Raw genomic sequence first — 27,052 nt, 5'->3', positions numbered from 1 at the left:
ACACAGGGAGAATGTTGGGATTTAACTTTTTCTTTCTTGAAAAATGTATGTTTCTATGAGATGTACAAGTAAATGCAGAGAAGGCCTAAATACGCGTTGCACATTCACCACAGAAACTGACTGTAAACAATTTCAGATTTGTTTCACTTTTAAATAAAGTTTGTAAAAAAAAAAAAAAAAAAAAGGCTGACGTAATTCGCATCTCTGGGTTTTTAGTCAGGGGAAGGGGCGGGCCGTCGTGTCACGTGATTAATGGCGGAGCGCGGCTTAGCACGGCCGTGGGGAGAGAAAGAACGAGGCAGGAACCGGAAGCGTAAAGAGTGTCTTAGCGAGCCGTGTAGTCGTTAACGGAAAGGGGGTGATTAAGAAGGAGGAGGTGACGGAGGGCAGTGGCCCTAGCTTCGTATGTATATAGTACGTTCGTGCATGGTGGGTTTGGCATACAGTTAGCAGGCCTTCCCCTTACCGAGACCGCCTGTGGCGGCAGTAGCTGCGCCAGTGTAGTAAGCCCCGTGCTGGGATACGACTCCCAACCGTACTTCAGGCCTCCGTGTGCCGCCCGTGGTCGGTGTCGTGTTGCTGGGGCTTGTGGAGGCCCTGGACCTATGAGAAGACGGCGGCCCTGCACTGAGCAGTCTGCGGAGCACTTGGAGGGTGTACGGGGGGCCAAGCTCCTAGTTTCAGTTTTAGGACTGTGCAGGTGTCTAGGGAACACAGGGAGATTTATCAAAACTGGGGTAAAGGAAAACAGCCTTAAAGGGGTTGTCCGGGCTTTTTCTATTGACCTATCCTCAGTGGGGACCCGCCGCCGCTCAGCTTTCGGAGGAGATGGCGGGCGCGTGCCGTCTGCCTTCTCTCTTCCTGTCCGCTGCTGTCCTAAAGACATACAGTGGAGAGCAGGAAGGGAGGCGGCACTGCGCGCGCCGTCTGCTCATACAGTTGATCCCTGAGGATAGGTCATCAATATTAAAAGCACGGACAAAACCCTTTTTGCTGCGCCTTTGTGTGCGTCACGGGAATGCGTTCTGGTGAACACCGTTGGGTTTGGCCACATTGACAATGCATGGGGACAAAACTGATGCGTTTTCCTCCAGTTTTGAGATTGTTTGACGGATCTCGATAACTGAAAGGAAAACGCCCACAGCAACCAATCGGATGCCACCTTTCATTTTTCAGAGCTCTTTTGGAAAATAAAAGGTGGAATCTCCAGAAGCCAGTTCTACTTTACACCAGTTTGATAAATCTCCCCCCAGATGCATCTAGGTGTTTCTTCCTCAGAAATTCAGAGTGGCTCTCCCCACCGTAACACACATCAAGAGCGTAAAGGGGCTGTCTAGGATCTTTTTTTTTTTTTTTTTTTTTTTTTTTTTTTCTTCATACCCCAACCATTGGGACCTGTAAATAGAAACTTACCTGTTTTGTGTTTGCTTCAGGGGCTCTTCTGAGTTTCCAGACCCCTTCAGTCAATATTTGTACAGACAGGGCCACAAGCATCACTGGCCTCGGCGTGACATTTCCCAAGCAGCTTGTCATTGCTTGGGGACACATCAGCACTGAGGCCAGTCATTCTCTTTGTTGGCGCTTGTGGCCCCGTTTCCGTGGATTTTGACACATGGGGATCAGAGCTGAGCGGCAGGATGATGGTTACTGGCTGAGAGTGGGAGAGTCCCTTTAATGGATTGTCTGAGATTTTAATATTGCTGGCCCATCCTCCTGATCTTCTGCTTTAGGGCTCATGCACAAGACCGTATGTATTTTGGGATACGGAAAACACGGATCCACAAAAATAAAATCACATCCGTGTTGATCCCTTGTTCTCAAAACGGACAAGAATAGGACATTTTTTTTTTTTTTGTGAGTAATGGACTCGAAGTGAATGGAAACGGGGGAAAAAAAAGACGTTTGTGTGCATGACCCCGAGTAGTTGCAGCGCCAGAGCTATACAGCTGCATCTGTTGTGTAGTGAATTGGAGAAGTGCTGCAGTTACAGTGGATGGAGCGGTGTTACTGCAGCGACAGCTACTCTGAAACAGCTAATTGGCAGGGGTGTCACCCCCCCCCCAATCATATATTGATGTCCTTTCCTCCAGATAGGCCATTGGTTTTGTAATCCCAGGCAGCCCCTTTAAAGTGGTATTCCAGTATTAACATTTATTGGCATACCCACAGGATGTGCCATTAATGCCCATAGGTGTGGGTCCATCTGCTGGTGATGTGCTCTGCACCCACTGGATCTTTGACTCATGGCTACAAAAAGCCCCTTTACACTACTCAACACAGCAGCGTTCCTTCCCGACAGTTGCCTGCTCGTCAGTAGAGAAGGCCACTGCAATTACATGTAGTATGGGAAGGAGGGATCGCTAATGCCATTGCCTGTCCCCATACAGAATCATTGTTTGCTGGTACCAGAGGCTATGTAGGTGACATGATCTGCTGCCACCAAACAATCCAGGTGACCGCACAAACTATGTTATTACTGGTGGCACCTTTTATACCCCTTTCACACAAGCGAGTGCAATGCGTGATGTGAACACATAGCACCCGCACTGAATCCTGACTCATTCATTTCAATGGGGCTGTGTACATGAGCATTTTATTTATTTATTTTTATTTATTTTTTTATTTTTATTTTTTTATATTCTGCTTTTTTCACACAGCCCTGGCCCCATAGGCCTTTCTCACACGAGCGTGACAGATTGGCTCCGGATGCATTCAGGGTGCGTTCAGTGAAACTTGCACTATTTTGCAAGAAAGTTCAGTCAGTTTTGTCTGTGAATGCGTTCAGTTTTTTCCACGCAGGTGCAATGTGTTTTTTAACGCGCGTGATAAAAAACTGAAGGTTTACAAACAACATCTCTAAGGCTACTTTCACACTTGCGTTCAGAGCAGATCCGCCCATATAATGCAGACGATGGGATCCGTCCAGACTTTACATTGAAAGTCAATGGGGGACGGATGCGTTTGAAAATTGACCCATATAGTGTCAAATTCAAACGGATCCGTCCCCATTGACTTACATTGTAAGTCTGGGCGGATCCGTTTGCCTCCGCACGGCCAGGCGGACACCCGAACGCTGCAAGCAGCGTTCAGGTGTCTGCCTGCTGAGTGGAGCGGAGGCCAAACGGTGCCAGACTGATGCATTCTGAGCGGATCCGCATCCACTCAGAATGCATTAGGGCTGCACGGATGCGTTCGGGGCCGCTTGTGAGAGCCTTCAAACGGAACTCACAAGCGGAGCCCCGAACGCAAGTGTGAAAGTAGCCTTAGCAACCATCAGTGAAAAATGCATTGCATCCGGACTTTCTTCCGAATGCAATGCGTTTTCACTGAAGACCCATTCACTTCTATGGGGCCAGGGCTGCATGAAAAACGCAGAATATAGAACATGCTGCGTTTTTTATGCAACGCAGAACTGAAAAATGCATGGAAAAAAAACCGCTCACACAGACCCATTGAAATGAATGGGTGAGTATTCAGTGCAGGTGCTATGCGTTCACGTCATGCATTGCACCCGCGTGGAAAACTCGCAAAGGGGCCATAGAAGTGATGGGGCTTCAGTGAAAAACGCATTGCATCCGCAACCAGGTGCGGATGCGATGCGTTTTTCACTGAAGATTGCTAGGAGATGTTGTTTGTAAACCTTCAGGTTTTTTTTTATCACACGCGTGAAAAACGCATTTCAGCCGCGTGTTTTTTTTTTTTGTTTTTTTTGTGATTTGAATTTGCATTGGTCATACACTTTTTAAATAACCACTGTTCCTCCCAATGACCCCGGGACAGACGCTTGATAGTGTATGTGCCATCAATGCGGGAATACTTTTTCCAGTTGGTTAGAGATGAGCTAATCAATTCTTATGAATGAAATTCCTTTAAAATCATCCTTCTGGAGCTCGGAAGGGGCTGGCTCCTGTGGGGGCAGCAGCGGCTTTGGATGGAGGTGTGCCACCTCCACTTCCAGGGAAATTGCTTGGATCCAAATCCCACAAAAATTTCCATGTGAAAGAAATAAAAGATGAGTACCTGACTCGTAAGACCTACAAGTCCTTACAAATAAGGCAGTAGCTGGAATGTCACGATGGAGAAATCGTCCATCGTATGCTTTGTGGTGGGAACGTTAATGAGGAGGGGAAGGTGCTTTATAATCACTGTAATATGTCTCTGGGGCTTCTCCCTTAAAGCGTGCATACTGTAAATGCTGTATACAATGTGTTCACGGTCCATTTACTGATGTGCCAGTGACCCTGTTAAAATAATGCACTACCATATAGCATATATGTATTCAGAGATTTGACATGCATCTTCCAGTAGGGTAGCAGTGATTGGCAGCAATTGAATCCATTGAAATGCTTTGACTTCTGCCCCCTGCCCCTAATCTTGTCTGTTATCCCTGAAGAGCATAGCTTCCGGCCAGTACTGTGCTTACTAGATTTTCCCTACATCGCCATCATAAACTAAAATACATGAGCAAAATTGAGCCCATTGTTCAAGGGCTCATTCATATGGTTGTGTATTTCTTGGAGAATATTTTACCATTTTGCTGCCAGGGGTGTTTGGATATTTTGCACTTTTGGTAGTCAGGGTAATTTGTGCAAATAAAACCTAAACCACAGGATTTTTATACTGATGACCTTTCCTTTTGGATCAGTTTATAATCGATGAGGGTCCGACACCTTGGACCCCCGGCGAGCAGCAGCTGTTTGAGATTGCACTGGCGCCTCTTTGAGCACTGCGACCTTCTCTCTGCTTTTCCATGGCACGTGTAGTGCTGAGACTAGACCACCGTAAGGTTACATTCACACGACAGTGAACAATAGTAGTCTGTGGGGTTATTCACTTTTTTTTTTTTGACAGCCTGTGAATAACAGCTGTCAAAAAATTATGTCCTATTTTGGTTGTTTTCACGGATGACAGACCGCATACAAGTAAGTGCCCATTTAGACGGCCGTAGTGCTTTGCGGATCTGCAAAAAACTGGTACTAACCGTGTGCATCCGCAATTTGCAGACCACCCATGGCTGCAACCATAGTAGAAAATTCCTATTCTTGTCCGCGATTGTGGACAAGAATAGGACGTGCTCTCTTTTCCGTGGAACGGAACCATGGATGCAGACAGCACACGGTGTGCGGTCTGCATCTTTTGCGGCCCCCTTGAAATGAATGGGTCTACACCCGTTCAGCAATATGGCCATCCGAATGAGCCCTAAAGAAGACAATTTTTAACTGCCATCTCTCAGAAAGGAGTCGGTGAAAAAAAAAAAAAAAACCTGACCATTTTGCAGTTTTTAATGGCTGTCTTGTAAATGTAGCCTAAGACTCCCTAGCGACTGCTGTAAAAAGGCGCATTGGCGTTCACTAAGGTGTTGAAGGGGTTATGCACGCTTTAGGGGGTTATAGCGAACCCTCCCTTGTGTACAGACCTGTGATGGGAATCATACTTGCCTGCTCGGGTCCGTGGATGTTAACTTCTGATTTGACACTGCTGCAGCCAATTGTTGGCTGCAGCTGTGTCCTGCACTTTTTGCGTCATGTGACGATTTGTCATGATGTAAGCGGAGCATGTAACCACTGTGACTAGCGATCAGCTGCAGTGGCATCAAAACGTGAGTTTACATCCAGAGACCCTAGCAGAAGATGGAGAGCTTAGGAGCCTGCATCGGTAAGCAGATATGTATGCTCCCCTTTGCAGGTTTGCCCACTAGGGGACATTCCTGGGACCCTACCAGTCAGCTGTTTGAGAAGGCATCGGTTGTAACTATCGTGCAGCTTATCCTAAGCCATGTGAGGTCTCGTTAATCGGTCACAAGGCCTATGTGCAGCTTAGTGTTTGTAATAATCTTTATATAGCGCCAACACATTCCGCATCACTTTACAATTCAGGGGTTCACGTAGAAACAAAATCAGGCATTACATAGCAACAGACAAGTCAATAATTAGAACAAGAAGAATGAGGCTGTGCTGCGATACCAAGCATATCCACTGTACGATGTGCACAGTGAGCTGAGAGAAGGCTTTGATGCTACTGCGAGCGCAGGTGTCTTCTCAAACAATTGATCGGAGGATAGGTAATCGGTAGAAAAACCGACACGTCACATCTACACCAGGCGCACTGAGGAAGGAGCGGCCGAGCGAGCATCCTCCTCTCAGTGCGCCTGTGCCGACTGAAGACCGGTACGGCGCAGGTGCAAGATTTAGAACGCAGACAGGGCCAGCTAGAGGACGAGAGTGCTCGCTGGCCCTGTCAATCAACAGCAGGAGGGGGCGTTTATTTGAAGTAGCCGCCTTTAGGCATGCTGTGTGACCTGAGGTCATTGTCTCTTCTTTCCTTGTACTATCACCTATTGTGAATGGAGGATCCTGTCTTATCTGTACATAGAGATGATATCTTCTTATTACGGATCGACCGATACAGATTTTTTATTTTTGTTTAGAGCTTAGTGCAGATACCGATAATCTTTAAACTTTCAGGCCGATAATTTATACAGACATTTTTCTATCTTATAATATATATTATATTAGTTGATAGTCGCTGAGGTAAATTAATAAAGCCCTTAGTTGGTAGTCAATTTATAATTTACATTTATAATAATCTAGTGCCAAATGCCAATTTCCACACCATCCCCCCCTTCCCCTCTCCTCACTGACTTTATTAACCCCTATCAGACCTCAGATCAGACATTTATTAACCCCTATCAGACCTCAGATGAATAAAATAAAAAACTCCTCACCTCTCCTGCGCCACGGCTCCTCTTCATCTCCAGGTCCGGCGTCTTGCTCCCGTGTCTTCTCCGGCCTGCGCTGCATTATCACCTGACAGCCCAGCGTGCAGCGTCAGGTCATAGTGCGCGCACTACGTCCTGACGCTGTACTGGGTTAGGACAGTGCAGCGCGGGCCCCATCAAAGACGACCGGGGAGGGTGAGTATCGGAAGAGCTTGCTGCGCTTCTTCCCCGCTCCCGGCACACGATGCATACTAGTGCGCTCTTCCATAATGGAAGAGCTCAGTAGTATTCGCTTTATACGCATTATCGGTATATCGGCAAGGTTAGATACCAATAATTTACAAAATTCTGAATATCGGCCGATAATATCGGTACTTCTGATAATCAGTCGATCCCTACTTTTTATCATTACAGGCAGGATTAGATGATTTAACTGCAGTAAAGTGATCTGTACAAACCAAGAAGTGGTGCAAATTATTAGACATAGTGGCCAGTGCAAAAACTGCAGGATTTAATATTTTTTGTTTCAATATATGGAAAATTAAAAACATCAATATATTTTTTTTAAAGTATGTTAAACAGTGATTTAAACAGGTCATTTTCTGATAACACATTCCCTTTAATTACTGTGCCTCTTTGTACAATCACATTGTGGAGCAGGTCTTTTTTTGGAATTACGTTTTTCAGCCTAATATTTCTCTGTTTCAGCTGCACAGCTAGATGCATTTCACTCAGAATCAGTGGGTGTCTCCTTTTTGTTGAATTTGCCACTACTATATGCAGTGACCTCGCTTCCCTTTTATCCCACTATTTGTTTTTTCTAGGTAGCTCAGAAAGCTAATAAGGAGGGAGAGATCAAACTTCGGCCTCATGCACTTGGCTGTATCTCTTTTTGCAGTCCGCATTTTGCGGTTCGGTTAGAAATGACTGTTCTTGTCTGCAAAATGGTCAAAAATAGGACGTGTTTTTTTGTTTTTGCGGCGCTGCAGTGCAGACATACGAATGCAGACTGCACAAGGTGTGCTGTCCGCATCTTTTGCGGCCCTATTGAAATGAAAGGGTGCAGATCGGATGTGTACTGAAACTACGGTTGTGTGCATGGTGCCTTATAGACACACAGGAGCTTCTCTTCTCTGCTCAGCTAGCTCTGACAGGCCCTCACGTTCTCTCAGCTGTCTTCTGTGTTTGTTACTAGGGACTGATCTTGCCTAAAAACAAGCAGTGGACAGCAACTTAGTGGATGTGAGACACCTAGTGGCCATGACTTTACAGCTATTTTTCAGGTGGATGCAGGCATATTTTTTTACTGTTTCCTGATGCACCTATTCCGTTTTTGCATTTTCATTTTTTGCTCCCTGCCTTCCCAGACCCAAACTTTTTTTTATTTTTTTTTGTCCGGTCACATAGCCATATGAGTCTGAGAGCTTGTTGTTTGTGGCACAAGTTGTGCATTCCACCATTTAATATGGCATACCATGTAGTGGAAACTGGGAAAAAGTTGTCCAAATCATTGTAATGCCGTGTAGTCTGGTCAAAGGAGCACAGTAAACGCTGTACTCGGCTCTAGTTTCCAAGGAGAGCACAACTTTGTGCTTGCATGCTGTTTTTAACAAACAAATGTTTAACTAGTTCTTGACTGGGCCATTTACTTCCACCCCCTTCCTGACCAGTTTGTTTTCCGTTTTGTTTTTTTCTGAGTAAGGCACACGGGCGTCATGTTTTTTGCCCGGATAAGAGGCGGGTGCATTGTGGGAAAATGTGCGTTTTTTTTTTTCCCACGCGAGTGCAAAACATTGTAATGCGTTTTGCACTCGCGTGAGAAAAATCGGCATGTTTGGTACCCGAACTTCTTCACAGAAGTTCAGGTTTGGGTTAGGTGCTGGGTAGATTGTATTATTTTCCCTTTTATAACATGGTTATAAGGGAAAACAATAGCATTCTTAATACAGAATGCATAGTACAATAGCACTGTAGGGGTTAAAAACAAAACATTTAACTCTCCTTAATCCACTTGTTCGCGCAGCCGGCTTCTCTTCTGTCTTCTTTTTTGCTGTGTGCAGGAAAAGGACCTGTGGTGACCTCACTCCGGTCATCACATGTTCCATCACATGATCTATTACCATGGTGATGGATCATGTGACGGACCATGTGATGAGCGCAGTGACGTCACCAAAGGTCCTTTTCCCGTACACGGCAAAAAAGAAGACAGAAGAGAAGCCGGCTGCGTGAACAAGTGGATTAAGGTGAGTTAAATTATTATTTTTAACCCCTCCAGCGCTATTGTACTATGCATTCTGTATTCAGAATGCTATTATTTTTCCTTATAACCATGGTATAAGGGAAAATAATAATGATCGGGTCTCCATCCCGATTGTCTCCTAGCAACCGTGCGTGAAAATCGCACTGCATCCGCACTTGCTTGCGGATGCTTGTGATTTTCACGCAGCCCCATTCACTTCTATGATAAACGCACAATATAGAGCATGCTGCGATTTTTACGCAACGCATAAGTGATGCGTGAAAATCACCGCTCATGTGCACAGCCCTAAGAAATAAATGGGTCTGGATTCAGTGCGGGTGCAATGCGTTCACCTCACGCATCGCATCCGCGCTGAAAACTCGCCTGTGTGAAAGGGGCCTAAGTCTTTGAAAGCCATAACACTACTTTCAGTTTAGATATGTAAATCATTTTTGCACCTTTTTTCGGTGAAACATGGTGCCTTATTTTTGTTGTTTTTTTTTGTACTTTTGTTTATTTATCTTTATAAAAAGGATAGCTATAAAAAGGCAACAACTTGCAAGCAAAATATATTTATTAGTTCCCCTTTCATATGTAGCATGTATTGGCTTATGGGGGCAGGGGTAGAAGCTGAGCTGCAGCATCTGGTGGCTTTTTATTTTTTTTATTTTAATTTAACACTTTGTGCCCCTCTCTTCCCCTAAGGTCATACAAGACCTTTTGTGGACATATAATTTTAAGTGTTTTCTGATACTTAAATACTAATCTGTTCGGGTCAGGCATCCAGGACCCCTGCCGATCAGCTATTTGCGAAGGCTCCTGCACTCCTGTTAGCGCCACGGCTTTCTCTCAGCTTTTCCTGGGCCATGTAATGCCATGTTATTCACGTGACCTAGGTGCAGCTCATGCCCATTGAAATGAATGGAGCTGAGCTGCAGTACCGAGCACAGCCTCTATACAACGTACGGCATTGCACTTGGTGAGCTGAGAATGCAGCGGCACACGGAGGAGCGCTGGTGCCTTCTCAAACAGCTGATCGGTGGGAGTCCCGGGTGTCAGACCCCCTACTAGTCAGATACTGATGACCTATTCAGCGGATAGGTCATCCATATAGAACTCTCGGGAAAACCCTTTTTAAAGGGAACCTGTCACCGGGATATTGTGTATAGAGCTGAGGACATGGGTTGCTAGAAGGCCGCTAGCACATCCGCAATATCCAGTCCCCATAGCTCTGTGTGCTTTTATTGTGTAAAAAAAACTATTTGATACATATGCAAATTAACCTGAGATGAGTCCTGTATGTGAGATGAGTCCGGGACAGGACTCCTCTCAGGTTAATTTGCATATGTATCAAATCAGTTTTTTTACACAATAAAGGCACACAGAGCTATAGGGACTGGGTATTGTGGATGTGCTAGAGGCCATCTAGCAGCCCATGGCCTCAGCTCTATACACAAAATCCCGGTGACAGGTTCCCTTTAAAGCCTACCTGAATTTGGTTGCAGTAGGATATCTGTTGCTGGTTCATGTAGTCTTTGTTCAGGGATTGCTCTCCAGGCATCTATCAGGTTTCTGGTATTTCTGACTACAAGAATAGCAGTCTGTATAGCCAGAACCCCTAGAGACCCCATTAGAATCAGTTGGGTTTGTTGGAATTTGCCTGTCCCGGCTGTGTTGGAACTAGATGCTAGTATTATGATGGTTATTTTCTGTGGTCTTTGTATTTGCTCACTGTATGTGTTGCATTTTATGTGAACAGAAATCCCATAGTAGTTTTCTTCTATTGGTTGCACAGACGAGTTCACACCTGCTTGTTGAGTTATGGTGTTACTTTGCATACAGTGAATGTCAATGGGAGACGGATCCGTTTTCAATTGCACCTTATTGTGTCAGTGAAAACTGATCCGTCCCCATTGACTGACTTAGGGCTCTTTCACACCTGCGTTCTTTTCTTCCGGTATAGAGTTCAGTCGTCGGGGCTCTATGCCGGAAGAATCCTGATCAGTTTTATCCTAATGCATTCTGAATGGAGTGAAATCCGTTCAGGATGCATCAGGATGTCTTCAGTTCCGGAACGGAAAGTTTTTTGGCCAGAGAAAATACCGCAGCATGCTGCCCTTTTTGCTCCGGCCAAAAATCCTGAAGACTTGCCGCAAGGCCGGATCCGGAATGAATGCCCATTGAAAGGCATTGATCCGGATCCGGCCTTAAGCTAAACGTCGTTTCGGCGCATTGCCGGATCCAACGTTTAGCTTTTTCTGAATGGTTACCATGGCTGCCGGGACGCTAAAGTCCTGGTAGCCATGGTAAAGTGTAGCGGGGAGTGGGGGAGCAGTATACTTACCGTCCGTGCGGCTCCCGGGCGCTCCAGAGTGACGTCAGGGCGCCCCACGCTCATGGATCACGTGATCGCATGGCACGTCATCCATGCGCATGGGGCGCTCTGACGTCACTCTGGAGCGCCCCGGGAGCCTTGCGGACTGTAAGTATACCGCTCCCCGCTCCTACTATGGCAACCAGGACTTTAATAGCGTCCTGGGTGCCATAGTAACACTGAAAGCATTTTGAAGACGGATCCATCTTCAAATGCTTTCAGTACACTTGCATTTTTCCGGATCCAGCGTGTAATTCCGGCAAGTGGAGTACACGCCGGATCCGGACAACGCAAGTGTGAAAGAGCCCTAACATTGTAAGTCAGGATGGATACATTTGGCTCCACATCGTCAGGCGGAGCGGCGTTTTGATGTCCTCCTCCAAAGCAGAATGGAGGCTGAACGGAGGCAAACTGATGCATTCTTTTTCCTTATCCATTCAGAATGCATTGGAGCTAAACTGATCAGTTTTGGGCCGCTTGTGAGAGCGGAAAGCCAAAACACCAGTGTGAAAGTAGCCTTAATTGAACAAATCCTGTGGTGTTCAATGTACAACGCGAGCTGATGAGTCCTAATGTTCATGGACCCGCTTCCTACCCCACTGATTGCTATAGGAAGAAATCCTTCAAAGGGATATTCAGTAATATATAATGACCTATCCTCAGGATCTGTCAACATTATCAGATTGGTGGGGTCCAAATCCCAGCACCCCCACCGATCAGCTTTTTCAGGGAGCTGCTGTGCTCATCTGAGCTCTGGCAAGGACAGCCGGCTTCAACAAGGACAGCCGGCTTCAAGCAGCTCTCCAAGCACAACGACGTACATTGTATAGTGGTGTTTGGTATTGCAGCCCAACCCCACTCACTTTAATGGGGCTGAGCTGCACCTAGGCCATGTGACCAATGTATGGTGACATCACATAACCTAGGAGGAGGCTGTGCTGCTTGTGGAGTGCTGGCCTCTCCTAACAGCTCATTGGCGGGGATCAGTGTCATGAATATATATCACCGGATAACCCCTTTTAAATAGGTGCCAGGGGAAAGGGTTAGCAGAATCGTTACAATATATTAGCGAAATATCTGGGTCTATTAAAGAAAATGAACCAGCATTTTGCTAAGGGCATCTGCAATTGGTTTATGCTGGCCTTAGTTAGGGCACCATAAAATTGGTGACATTAAAAGAACCTTTCTAAGGGCAGAGAACTACCGGAAAAACTGAAAATGTGATTTTATTTTTTAATTTGTTAATTTTTTTGTGCAGATTAACCGTGTATAAACTTACTGGTGCTTGGTTAAAGGGTTTGTCACTAGATTTAACCCTATTAAGCCAGATGACATTAGCGATGTGCTAATGTCAGTTAAACCTAACTAGCCTATTCTTACTTTTATCTATGCCCCCATTACGCCAGGAATTTATCTTTTATAATATGCTAATTATCATCTAGGAGCAGGGGGGGGGGGGGGGGGGGTGGTGTTCCTGCTCCTAGAGGCTCTGTTCTCTCACCTCCCAAGTCCTGATTGACAGGGCCAGGCAGTGCTCGCATCTGTCTGCCTGCCCTGTGCTCTGGTGAAATCTCGCGCCGTTCAGTATTCGGCACAGGCGCATTGAGGAAGCTGGCAGCCTGCGACCGTCTTTCCCTCACCACGCCTGTGCCAAATACTGAACTGCGCAAGATTTCACATCCTAAAGGCCGTGGCCTCTAGAGAAGCAGCTAGCAACATGGTCAGGGACGTGTTAGCAAGGCTGCAACCATTGACTATTTTTTATAATAGAGTATCGATTAATCCAACAATTAATCAAGTCCTCTAATAAAAAAACAAATTAGAACGTTTTTCTTTATAAAAACTCATCAGCTGATCCCTCCAGTGCCACCAGCTTGCCCCCCAAGTGCCACCATCTCCCCCTCCTAGCCATGTCTCCAGCGCCAGTACTTATCTTTCCTGTAGGGGCGCTGCTCCACAGCTCCTCCATCGTCTTGACGTCACACAGCGTCGGGTCATAGTGCGTGCTTACGTGCGCTATGACCTGATGATGTGTCAGGATACATTACAGTACAGTCCAGGGCAGTCGGGTGGACCACAGGGCGGTGAGTAATAGCAAGCGCTTCCCTCCTGCTCTGTGGTCACATGACACAAACAAGGGATTTTTTTGTCGAATTACTCAATTCAATCAAGTAATCGTTTTCAGCCCTATTAATTAGTGTTAAAGGGAATGTGTCATCAGAAAATGACCTATCATGTTTTTATGTTTAACATATTTTTAGAAGAATTTTTGTTTTTAGTTTTCCATGTTAATATCTATATTTAAACAAAACCCATAAAATCCTGCTGTTTTCGCATTGGCCTGTAAACCTAATAGGCGCCCCTTCTTGGTCGTTACAGATCACTTTACTACAGTTGTCTGCTTATGTGTCAATCTAAACCTGCCTGTAATGATATCACCTCTGTGTGCTGATAAGACAGGATCTTACCTATTCTTTCCTTGTACAATGACCTATGGGAATGTTTTCTAGGCATGGTCTGTGACCTGTTCAGAGAAGTCAATAAAGGGCCCCTCTTGTCCACTGTGTCTATCGCCCATGGTGGCTGCCGTAAAGCAATTTTCTTAATGCTCTGTAAATGCTGTTAAGAACAGCTCAGGCAAGATGGCCGCCCCATAGTCATGTTCAGGAAACAGAATAAAAAATGTGAGATTAGAAAAAAAGATGTTACTATCTGGTTTTAACAGATGGCACATTTCCTTTAAGCCCCCCTCCCCGTACACATTGTTGTGTTGGGTTCAGTGTGGGGCCAGCAACCTACAGCTGTTGTGAAACTACAATTCCCAGCATGTTCATTTGCTCAGCTGTTCTTGAAACGGTCGAATAGTGGAGGTTTCTGAGTGTATATGGGGAGCCCTCAACTCCGATTTGGACCCACACAAGGTTTTTGCCTTTTTAAATTCTGAAGTGAAAATATGTCTCCAAGCATGCTTTTGTTGGTTGCCTTGACTCGCTGGCAGCAGGTTTTCTCTGAGGAGCTCAGTCCTTCTGAACATGTAAATGTCCCGCTTGGTTTATTGAAGGTACACAGCCTAGCACATAAGTATTTGAGATGCTTCTGAGAACAGGGATGCACAGCAGCCATGATAACACTAATCTAATGGCTTTAAAGGGGGTTTCCAAGAGTAAAATATCTGGCGCTGCAGCCATTTCCTAGGCCAGTGACGTAATGGGCCAGGGCTGCAGTACCAACCACAAACTGTATACAGTGTGCGTTGCTGTGAGTAGACTGCAGTGCTTGCCTGAGTGCTGCAGCCCTATCAAACAGTTTGTCAGACCCTGACTGACCTTAAAGTGTAACTCTCGTGTTTTCATATAAAATAAAATCAATTTTAGCATATGTTACTGCTGCAGCATAAAGCAATCTTTAGTTTCTTCACATACCACGGTTTTCCTTGAGGTTTTTCTCTTAGTTACGGCTGTTTAAACATTTACAATATAAGGATCTTCTCAAGATGACTCCTTTGCCAGTTCTCTGAGGCAAAAACTGCTTTCCCTCACTTCCAATACACACTTGCTGTAGCCAGAAGCTCCCTGCCAGCCAATCAGATTGGATTACTGAATACGCCTCCTCACTCTGAAGCCTAATTCAGGCATGCAGTGTGAAGGACCGCCCCTCCGTCTTCCTAGCCGGAGACAGACAAAGCTGTTGTTATCAGGTAATTGCAGATATTTTGACAATCATTGACAGACTAAGTCCACTTTCACACTGGCATTTTGGCTTTCCGTTTGTAAGATCCGTTCAGGGCTCTCACAAGCGGTCCAAAACGGATCAGTTTTACCCTAATGCATTCTGAATGGAAAAGGATCCGCTCAGAATGCATCAGTTTGCCTCCGTTCCTTCTTCACAGAAGTTCAGGTCTGGGATCGATGTTGTGTAGATGTTATTATTTTCCCTTATAACATGGTTTAAAAAAAAATTAACTCCCCTTCTCCTCTTGATCGAGTAGTTCCCGGTCTCTTCTTTACTTCTTTAATGATGAACTACCGGCCAGGACCTGTGGTGACGTCGGATCACATGCTCCAATCACATGTCCATCACCACGGTGATGGACCATGTGATTGGAGCATGTGATCTGATGTCACCACAGATCCTTTAGTCGACAGCTCATTATTAAAGTAAAGAAGAGACCGGGAACTACGCGATCAAGAGGAGAAGGTGAGTTAATTTTAATTTTAATTTTTTAACACTCAATTGATCACCTACTAAGCATTCTGTATTCAGAATGCTATCATTTTCCCTTATAACCATGTTATAAGGGAAAATAATACAGTGAATAGACTGTCACCTAGCAACCATGCGTGAAAATCGCACCGCATCCGCACTTGCTTGCGGATGCTTGCGATTTTTCACTTAGCCCCATTCACTTCTATGGGGCCTGCGTTGCGTGATAAACGCACAATATAGAGCATGCTGCGATTTTCACGCAACGCATAAGTGATGCGTGAAAATCACAGCTCATGTGCACAGCCCCATAGAAATGAATGGGTCAGGATTCAGTGCGGGTGCAATGCGTTCACCTCCCACATTGCACCCGCGCGGAAATCTCGCCCGTGTGAACTCAGCCTTACACTTTAAAGGGGTTGTCTCACCACAGATGCTGTGGAATATAAATTACTAGGATATGCCCCCAATATCTGATGGGTATAGGTTTCGCCTATTTTTATAACTGAGCCTGCAAGATGGAGGGCTCATGTGGGAACGCCGAGCCAGCTTTTGGCTATTTTCGGCCATCCCATAGGAATGAATGGAGGCCAGCCACGCACGAGCGGTGCTCCCTTCTTCACTTTGTGGGCTCCGTTCTAAAAATTGTGGGACCCGCACCTATCAGGCATTGGTTGCATATTCTAGCGATATATGCCCGTGATGTCTATGGTTAGACAACCCCTTTAAATTAATGGGCCATCCTGAGGATGCTGTATTCTTGAAAAATCCATTTAACATTGTAGTGTGGTATGGTCTGTCCCATCAGGACAACTTATTTTTTTCTTTCTTTAATAGAAATAAGGACCCCATGGTGGGCGGCTGATCACTGCAGGCATATAAACGATGCAACCCCAGGAGATGAGCAGTTACAATTTAGGAGAAATTAACTATTTCTTGTACTGGTTCAGATGAATGGCTACCATGTTGAGCCTGCCGGAGCAAGGGCTGCGGTTTTGTTCTGTGGAAACAATTTGTGGCATGTGAATGGTGTCATTGATTGTGGTGGTTGTTATATCTACGGTATATCTTGCAAGGTTTCATGTGCTCTTTGTGTGTTCTCGACTTGTTTAACCACCCAATGCAGTGTTTCAGGCAAAAGAAATGTAGTCTGTTCCTCCATTATAGTCTATTGAGAAGTCCCTGGTATCCGGCTATGCTGGATACGGTAACAGTGGTAGTCTGTTCCTCTGCCAGGACAGACTGCTGGATTAGCACAGATGTGATTTATTCTTAATTTGATTACTAAAAATGTATTGCATGTAAAATACCATTTACCCTGAGACTGTCCTAGTCAACTGCAGCCTTTAGACTGCACTTCACAGGAAGTGGTGGGCTCTACATGCCGGCTACCATACTGAGATCAGTGTATAACAGTATTATATAGTGGCGCCTGAAGCATCCAGGATTTTATGTTTCATAAGGCCTCATGCACACGACCGTGGTGTGTTTTGCGGTCCCGCAAAACACGGATGGTGTCTGTACGCGTTCCGCAATTTGCGGAACGGCACAGACAGCCTTCAATATAAATGCCTATTCTTGTCCGCAAACCGCGGGCAAGAATAGGACATGTTATATTTTTTTAGCGGGGCCACGGAACGGAGCCAGCTCAGATACGGACCAAAACAGCCATGAGCATGAGGCCTAAGGCTTTGGCCTCCAAGTCTATAAGGTGTAGGTCATCAATATGTACTGGCTGCACAACCCCTCTAAGCTACCAGTGGCCATAAGAGGGAGTGTTATCTTACTGCATACTAATCTTAGTTGAACTCTGTAACGCATGCTTCCCCTAGTGGCATCTGCAGGCAGTCAGCATATTGGAAGTTTTACCAAACAGAATAAGGCTACTTTCACCCTAGCGTTTTTTTCCTGATCCGTCATGGATCTACAAAAACGCTTCTATTACCATAATACAACCGGTTTCCTTCTATAGCCAGGACGGATCCGTCATGAACACCATTGAAAGTCAATAGGGGACGGATCCGTTTTCTGTTGTGAGAAAACGGATCCATCCCCATTGACCTACTTTGTGCGTGAGGACGGATCCGTCTTGCTCCGCACCACATGGACAGAAAAACGCTGCTTGCAACATTATTCTGTCTGTGATGGGAGTGCAACCAAATGGAAAAGAATGCATTTTGGTTTTGTTCAGTTTTGTCCCCTTTGACAATGAATGGGGACAAAACGGAAGCGGAAAGCGCTAGTGTGAAAGTAGCCTTAGCTAAAATTTTGGCTCAAATGGTGCCAAAAACTGGCACACGTGCCATGCCCAGATTTGTGTTTTGGTCATTTATCATGCCTTACTAGACAGTTTTCAAAATTATCAGGAAAAGTGGTGGAAGTTGGAAAAACTTTCAGATATGCTAAACACCAAATTTGTCACACCGCACTCTACTTTGAAAAACCCTCTCCCTGTCTGGTCTAGGTTTTATGCCGATTAAAGATGTGTCCATACGTAACAGATTTTCTGATCATTTTTGCCACATCAAATCCTTCAGAGGAAAGCCGCAGCAGAAAATCTGTGCCCTATCTTGTGGGTTGGCGTGCAGACAGCGGGGCAATGGAGGGTAGTAGGAAAATAAAAAAACTGACTATCCTTACGTGCAGCAATACTCATGTATTACTACAGATAATAGTCCAGAATCGTGGGGACAAATTCCCTTTGTTTTAAATATGTCTGTGTTTCGATACCAAAATTTTGTGCCACCAATGTTTTTAGTACTGGGGGAAGGTGGGGGGCGCCATGTGCCACCAATGAAGAGAAGTTACCTTTTAATACAAATATCACATAGCCGGCACCCGACTTCTATGATGGCAGTTAACCCCTCATGTGCCGCACCTGAGGGGTTAACTGCCACCGATTGCAGCGCCCTGTCATAGAGGTCGGGTTCCGGATATGTGATTCTTCTGCCGTCACCCGCCGCGTATATTTGTATTAATAGGTGAGTTATCACAGTTGGTGGTGCAGTGGCCATAGCCCCTCCCCTCCCCCGCCCCTATCTCTTCTTATTGGTAGCAGCTGCACAGGGGGGAGGGAGAGACTCCTTCTCCCATGTGCTGCTGAGGAGAACATGGCGCACGCTGAGAGCTACTGCACAGCCTAGTATCGGTAAATGTCAAATCCCGGTACAAAGTATCGATAATCCGATACCCACTACAAGCCTATGTCTGTGTAGCGTGGTTGAAGGTTAAAAATATCACTTGGGTGCGTTTTTATCTTCTAAATGGTTTTATGTTTTTTTTTTTGTTTTTTTTTTCATTGGTGACTGTGTTAATCTGGAGACCTGGTTTTAGTAGTGTTGTGTGTTAAGGGTGCTTTCAAACGTAGGTTTTTGCTGCAATTTTTCTACTCGCTGCACTGCTTTACAATAGATGTAATCCTGGCTTTGAGATGCTGACAGGAACACTCTCCAATATGTAGTATATGCAAGTGCCAGAGCCTAGTGTGTAGTGAGGCCCTGCCTCCTCACCCTCTAGACAGCTGTGGAGGTAACCAGTCCTGCTTGGTCTTGCGAATGCTGCGGCCAATCACTGTTCTCAACGGTCGCATGTGCTTGAACAGCATGTCACTATGACCGCAGCAGTCACTAGACCAAGCTACTTCAGGTCCATCAGAGACCAAAAGCAGCCAGAAGAATAGCTGAAATGCAGGAAATAGGGCAGCTGAAAGGCACAACCAGTTGAGTGTTTTAAGTCTTAGCAATGCTCCTGTCTAACTGTGGAGACCTGCTCAGCACTGACTGTTATGTAAAAGACAGAGGAGCATTGCTAAGACTCAATGGGCCCCTTTAAAGCTATTTTCCAATAAAAATGTATGATTTCAGTAATTAACGAATATAACAAAAATGGTCAACATCACTGCCCTATATATTACACAAAAAAATAGAATGCCAGTTACACTTTAATAAGGAAATTTACAGGTCTGCAGCTAAAAAGGTGAAAAGGAGGTCACCATGTAAGTGATCTGTTCTTCCCCACTTAGGCTTCATGCACTTTACCATGGTTTTAGTCCACATTCGAGGATCGGATGCGGACCCGTTCATTTCGGTGGAGCCCAAAAAAAAAATAACATGTCCTATACTCCTTTTGTGGACAAGAATAGACATTTTTAACATGGCACAGGACCTGTGCAAGGGAATATGCAAGATGCACACGGCCGGTATCCATGTTTTGCTGACCACAAAAACTGATATGGATGTATGCAGGAGGCCTTAAAGTGTGTGTGTTTTTTCTTTGAATGGCAGTGTCTCTTTAATCCAGTACATGAAGCCCACAGACAAACAAAAATGGATGACATGGTGCAAACTCTAGGCATGTTGAGTTTTTTTCTTTCTTGCGCTGGGTTCAGACATGAGCGCTATGTATGCGCGATTGTACCGGCGTTTGCAATCGCGCATACAGAGACAAGCGAACGCCCATTGTCGCGCGTTCCCGAAAGTCTATGTACGGGAACGCACGACGAGACTCCCCAAAGAAGCTCATGTACTTCTTGGGGCGTCGGGCGTTTTACAGCGCGATCGTACGCGCTGTAAAACGCCCAGGTGAGAACCATGCCGATAGGGAAGCATTGGTTTCTCCTCTTTGAGTGTTTTACAGCGCGTAGGAACGTGCTGTAAAACGCTCAGCTGTGAACCCAGCCTTAGGCCAACTCAGAATTAACATACATTTAACACCAATATATTGTGCCAAAAAGGATTCACATCCTTGGTGCATTTGGCAAATTCTCAACTTTTTGGCCATGCCCCATTTTGCTAGACAGTTCTCAAGGTAGATTTAATAAGTTCAGTGTGCGCAGTATACTCCCACAAATCTTTCACTGTTAATTATCCCCCCCCCCCCCTCCCCTTTGCCAATGTGGTTTCTGCTTTATAATAATAATTATTTCATCTATTTGTTTTAACGATTTATTTCATATATTTTTTCTTAAAGCATCCTAGCCTGCTCTAATCATCACAATGGCAACAGAAATTGGTTCCCCGCCTCGCTTCTTCCACATGCCACGCTTTCAGCACCAGGCTCCTCGCCAGCTCTTCTACAAACGCCCTGACTATGCACAGCAGCAGGCCATGCAACAACTCACCTTCGATGGCAAGCGCATGAGGAAGGCTGTGAATCGCAAGACTATAGATTACAATCCCTCTGTCATAAAGTATCTTGAGGTTAGTCCAGTAGATAATTCTGAGGGAATTATCACAATATTCTATGTCTGATGGCTAGCCTCTTGCACTCCAGCTGTGGTAAAACTACAATTCCTAAGATGCACACTTTCTTGGCTGTTCTAAGAACTCCATAGAAATGAATAGAGCATGCTGGGAGTCGTAGTTGCACCACAGCTGGAGTGCCGGAGGTTAGCCATCACTGTTCTATGTTATCCTGAGCTAAAATTTAGAAATAAATCAAATCTTTATTGAAGAATAGCAAGCAAAGTGTGGTATAAAGCAGTCAGAAAAGTATGCAATGATATACATAACCCTTAAGACATATCAGAATTTTACAACAACGTGGCCAATGAGAGTAAAGATACATCAGTAATACGATATGTTAATAATGCATCGATGTCAACAATTACAAGGTAAATGTTGATTCCCTTAGTAAATAGATTCCTATATTCTCAAGTAAGGAGTAGGAAGATAAATAGGGCTTCTAAGCAATAGTGTAAGTGGGCCGTCGTAACAGTCAGTGGAGAGGCACACCACGGTCCCCATATCTTTTGGAAATGAAAAGTTTAAGGGCCATATCGGCCATTCTTTCCTGATAATGGAAAACGCTCATGTAGCAGCCACTGGTTGTGCTGCTCTGGTTTTGTAATTTCAATAGAAGTGAATGGGAACTGTGAAAATGGTGTAGCACAGAGTGCAAGGCTGTCTTTGTAATTTTGGGACTACCCATTTGAAGGGGTTGTCCCAGCTCAACATGTATAGTATATTACATAAATGTCAGATGCATTTCCCACCTTTGTAATCTGCCCTAATCTCCAAAACAGGGCCCAGAAAGTGAAGGGAGAAAATATTCACACATGCATGGCCCCCCTCCATTCACTGCTATAGGAGACCCGAAAATAGCGCTGGGCAAAAAAATTTTTTTTAATAGACCCTACAGCCAGATGTTCGCTCTGTTTCTCCATAATCTTCTCTATAGAGAAATAAGCCTAAAAATGCATGACAAAAATTGTATTTAAAAAGCCACTATAAAAGATTGGAAACAATTCCGAAAAATAATGTAAGCTGGAAGCTTTATAGTAGTAATGTTGCAAGTACATAGCTTTCATTACATTGTGAGACAGTGTCGGATCAAAGTAGATAAGGGATATGTTTCTGTGATTTTTTTTTTTTAAATTTATTTATTTTTTATTTTATTTTTTGTGTATATTCTACATTAGGGCTCTTTCACACCTGTGTTCTTTTCTTCCGGCATAGAGTTCCGTCGTCGGGGCTCTATGCCGGAAGAATCCTGATCAGTTTTATCCTAATGCATTCTGAAAGGAGAGAAATCCGTTCAGGATGCATCAGGATGTCTTCAGTTCAGGACTGGGAAGTTTTTTGGCCGGAGAAAATACCGCAGCATGCTGCGCTTTTTGCTCCGGCCAAAAATCCTGAACACTTGCCGCAAGGCCGGATCCGGAATTAATGCCCATTGAAAGGCATTAATCCGGATCCGGCCTTAAGCTAAACGTTGTTTCGGCGCATTGCCGGATCCGACGTTTAGCTTTTTCTGAATGGTTACCATGGCTGCCAAGACGCTAAAGTCCTGGCAGCCATGGTAAAGTGTAGTGGGGAGCGGGGAAGCAGTATACTTACCATCAGTGCGGCTCCCGGGGCGCTTCAGAGTGACGTCAGGGCGCCCCACGCGCATGGATGACGTGATCGCATGGCACGTCATCCATGCGCATGGAGCGCTCTGACGTCATTCTGGAGCGCCCCGGGAGCCGCACGTACTGTAAGTATACCGCTCCCCGCTACTACTATGGCAACCAGGACTTTAATAGCGTCCTGGCTGCCATAGTAACACTGAACGCATTTTGAAGACGGATCCATCTTCAAATGCTTTCAGTTCACTTGCGTTTTTCCGGATCCGGCGTGTAATTCCGGCAAGTGGAGTACACGCCGGATCCGCACAACGCAAGTGTGAAAGAGGCCTTAAATGTTCTTTTTAGAGCTACTGCTTGACAGTATTCTGTGCTTTCTTTTCAGAATCGTGTATGGCAGAGAGATCAGCGAGACATGAGAGCCATCCAGCCTGATGCCGGATATTACAATGATGTAAGCTATTATAATTTATAGACTTGTTATTGAACTGTAATAGTGTTTTCTCCAAGGACGACCACATCTGCTATTTTAAAGGGGGTTCTCTGGGACTTACATATTGATGACACATCCTCAGGATACGTCAACAAGGTAAGATTGGCAGAACTCCAACTGTAGGCACCCCCACCAATCAGCTGTTTGATGAAGCTGCTGCACTCCACAGAGCCCCAGTGAGCACCACAACCACCTCACAGCTTACTCAGCACAGAGCCATAAATTTGATACAGACTGTGCTCGGTATCATGACTCTGCACCATTCATTTGAATGGGGCTGAGCTGCGCCTAGGCCATGTGACCGATGAACGAGACGTCTTTTGGCTTAGCCGATTGTTAGAGGTCCCAGTCAAACCCTGCCAATTTGATGTTGGTGACCTATCCTGAGTATAGGCCATCAATATGTAAATCCCGGAAAACCTCTTTAAGCCCTGCAGCATAATGCTGTACTTGTAGATTGCATTACTAAAATAGCTGCATGAAATGTGCACAAATGTTCTTATTAGGTTAATTTGGATTGATTTTGTTTTTCTTTTGCAGTTGGTGCCTCCCATTGGGATGCTTAACAATCCTCTCAATGCTGTGACTACAAAGTTTGTGCGTACATCTACCAACAAAGTAAAGTGCCCTGTATTTGTTGTTCGGGTATGTATTCGACTTTATTTCTGCCTTGTAAAGTTGTATGATGTTTCCTGAAAGGTCCATGGCCTGAATGTAAAACTAACAATTATTAATTCTCTTTACAGTGGACTCCTGAAGGCCGCCGATTAGTAACTGGAGCTTCAAGTGGGGAATTCACTTTATGGAATGGTCTCACATTTAATTTTGAAACTATTTTACAGGTTAGTTTTCTGATCAAGTAAAGTGTGAGGCCATATGTTATCAATGTGACTTAAAGGTTCGGTAACTTAAAAAAAAAAAAGGCCATAGACACTCCCTGCTGAGGATGCTACTATTGTTTGCGCCCCCCCCCCAACCTTCTCATTCTAGGGATCGGTTTGATTTCTGCACTCAGACCCCTGGTACTTGGGATCGGTGGGGTCTCTGCACTCAGACCCCCACCGATCTAAACTTTTGATATGTCGGACAGCAAAAGTTTTTTTTTTTTTTTTTTTATTTAGAAAAGTTAGTAACGCTTTTAATTTCTGTAGTTAGAGAACTCCTGCAAAAAAGTGTTCTCTGACCTGTTAGAATGGTACATGATGTAATCTGTAGTGAAGGTAATCTTCTCACCAGTGACTGTTTGTGAGCGATCTGCTTCCTTTTAAGGCTCCATTCACATGTCCGTATAATGGGACCCATTCATTCTCTGTGGGGACGGAATGGATGTGCTCTCCACATCCACATTTCTGGAGCGCATCCCCAATCTTCCGGTCCGCGGCTCTGGAAAAAAATAGAACATGTCCTATTCTTGTCCGCAATTGTGGACAAGAATAGGCAGGTCTATGGGGGTGCCGGCCGGGTGTATTGTGGATCCGCAATGCACTACGGACGTCTGAAAGGATCCTTATTGTAGCATGTGTGTCATGTGACCAACTCTCTGATCTCCAACTGACACAGGACAGGTGTTACGTCTCTTTTCACTCCTATGAGACTGACATTGAGGCTCCCATAGGAATACATAGAAAAACTGACTTCCTGTGCACACATAAGGGTCCATTCACACGTCCGTAGATGTTTGGCGGATCCGCAAAACACGGACACCGGCAATATGCGTTCAGCATTTTGCAAAATCAGGAACGGATTAGAGAAAAAATTGTGGACGTGTGAATGGACCCTCAGATGCTGTGTTAGTCTGATTGATGGTCACATGACACTGCCAAGAAGCAGAAGGGAGGTTATAACTTGCAAATACAGACAATGGTAAGAAGATTACATTCACTACAGATTACAAAGTCAGGTCTGGGAATAACATTTTTTTGTTTGTGGGAGTTCTTCTTTAACTCCAGTAAAAGCAACATGTTTTGATATGTTTTTCAGTTTCATCTCTTGTGAGGCATTGGTTGTGATGTGTAGGTTTGCTATTCTTCAGCCTATGCCCATGTGTGTATGCAACTTCCTTATGGCATTCAGGGTAAAATGTAGAAAAAGTCTCATAACACAGTTTCCTAATATCAAAGTCTCCAAAGACTTTGCAAAATCCTGCTATCCCTAAAGATTGATACATTAGGATATGCTATCCATGTCTGATCAGCAGGGGTCTAAACAGTTGGGCCACAGCCACTATTATCAATAGCAATATAGGCTGAGGAATGTTGGCAACACATGAATATGATTGTTAGCAGGCTAAACTGCTAGCTTTATTTCTCTGCACTTCCAATATGGTCAAACAATTAGTTATTGTACTAGGGACACCCTTTTACTTTATACCAACTTTTATTCTTTAGTAGAGAATTGGCATCTCAAAGGCTGTGGACATCTTTGCGCTGTTTTTAAAGAAATGTTTCCATCCTAAATACAAAATCTAGTGTCTTTCTAAATACGTGGCTGTCCTGCTGCTTCTAACATAGATCCTCTGCCAGCTTTTTCAGTTTAAGACCTCATGCATGCGCTGTATTCTGCCTTGTCTAATCAGATTTTTTTGTGGATTGCATGTGGACCTGTTTATTTCTATTCGTCTGCCCAAAAAAACGGACAGCACATGGATGTCATCCATGTGCTGTGAGCATCTGTGCGTCCGTTCCGCACATGACCGTGTTGTCGACAAAAATAGTCATTTCTTGTAATGGTAGGGAGCAAAATGTCAAGTGCATACAGTAGATATCCAGATTTTGTGGATCCTGTGATAGCAGACCGAAATACAGTCATGTGCATGAGGCCTTAAAGATGTAAAGCAAGTGGAAGGAAATGTGTAAAAGGATAATCCAGGTCTTGAGGGAGGGCAGGTGACAGCAGTCTACAAAACAGTAGGAAACAGTCACAGAGCCTTTATCTTTGCTAAGTGAGAGGATAGGAGCAAAGAAGGGATGGGAAAATAATTTTTTCAGTGTCTGTCATGAGATTCCTTAAGAAATTTGAGTGAGATCTAGCGAAGGCACCAGTATCCTGCACACACAAGCCTCACGTCCAACATGTAGTACTGGAATGGGCATACCCAAGTGAAACTAAAAGCATGTTGCAAGCTGAATAGAAGTTGTCTCAAAGTGAATGAAGGAATGGTGATTGCAGACTGAAACTTATTGTGCAACTTTTTTTTTTTTCTTTTTAACTCAAGGAAACCACTAAGGCTACTTTCACACTCGCGTTTTGGGTGGATGCGTCATTGATCTGCAAGAACTGATCCGTTATAATAATACAACTGCATGCATCCGTCATGAACTGATCAGTTTGTATTATCTGTAACATAGCCAAGACTGATCCGTCATGAACTCCACTGAAAGTCAATGGGAGACGGATCCATTTTCTATTGTCAGAGAAAACTGATCCGTCCCCATTGACTTACATTGTGTGCTAGGACGGATCCGTTTAGCTCAGCTTTGTCAAGCGGACAGCAAAACGCTGCAGGCAGCGTTTTGGTGTCCTCCCACAGAGCGGAATGGAGACGGCACGGAGCCAAACTGATGCATTCTGAGCAGATTATTTTCCATTCAGAATGCATTAGGGCAAAACTGATCCCTTTTGGACCGCTTGTGAGAGCCCTGAACAAATCTCACAAACTGAAACCAAAACGCCAGTGTGAAAGTAGCCTAATGCACGTAAATTTCATGTTATGTTAGAGGTGACGGTAACCTTTAATGAGAACAGATGCGTAATGCTGTGTTCAAAGTGCAGTTTCTGATAGTTTTTTTTATTTATTTTTTATTTCAATAAAGTGAAATGGAATCCAAAAAAAAGTTTACTCTTTCCAAAGCATTTCTTTTTTCATGGAATCCACTCCTGCATTAAAGGGGTATTCTGATTGTAGCAAGTTACTTGGAGTGGCAAGTCTGATATGAGCACTACCACTTTCTTCATCTCTATGGGAGTTCTAGAGATCGCTGAGTACAGTTTTTTGCTGTCTTCAGAAGTCCCATAGAAATTAATGGAGCAGCAGTGCACATACTCTAACTGTTGCTCTATTCATTTTGGGGTCCGTCTTCTCATAATCAATGGGGTTTCCAGCTGTAAAACCCCACACTATTTAGTTCTTATCCAAACGGTAAACCCCCCTTAAACAAAAAACTAATGCAGAAACTGGATCA

The 27,052-nt window shown here is 44.6% G+C and overlaps 1 protein-coding gene across 4 annotated transcripts in view; it reads left to right on the top strand.

Moving 5' to 3' along the window:
• The first annotated feature begins 235 nt into the window (after nt 1-235).
• WDR33 (WD repeat domain 33) overlaps nt 236-27,052 on the top strand; it is an 89,294-nt gene continuing 62,477 nt past the window's right edge. For 2 of the 4 annotated variants that reach the window (XM_044292549.1, XM_044292546.1), the window contains exons 1-5: nt 236-414; nt 20,503-20,732; nt 22,764-22,832; nt 23,412-23,516; nt 23,618-23,713. In XM_044292549.1, the coding sequence (XP_044148484.1) occupies nt 20,529-20,732; nt 22,764-22,832; nt 23,412-23,516; nt 23,618-23,713 (474 nt within the window). In that variant the 5' untranslated portion in view covers nt 236-414; nt 20,503-20,528. The remainder of the gene's footprint in view (nt 415-20,502; nt 20,733-22,763; nt 22,833-23,411; nt 23,517-23,617; nt 23,714-27,052) is intronic. The other 2 variants (XM_044292548.1, XM_044292547.1) reach the window with 2 other exon arrangements.

Source organism: Bufo gargarizans, chromosome 4 (assembly GCF_014858855.1).
Source record: "Bufo gargarizans isolate SCDJY-AF-19 chromosome 4, ASM1485885v1, whole genome shotgun sequence".
NCBI classification, from domain to species: Eukaryota; Metazoa; Chordata; class Amphibia; order Anura; family Bufonidae; genus Bufo; species Bufo gargarizans.
This window is presented reverse-complemented; position numbering and strand designations above follow the sequence as displayed.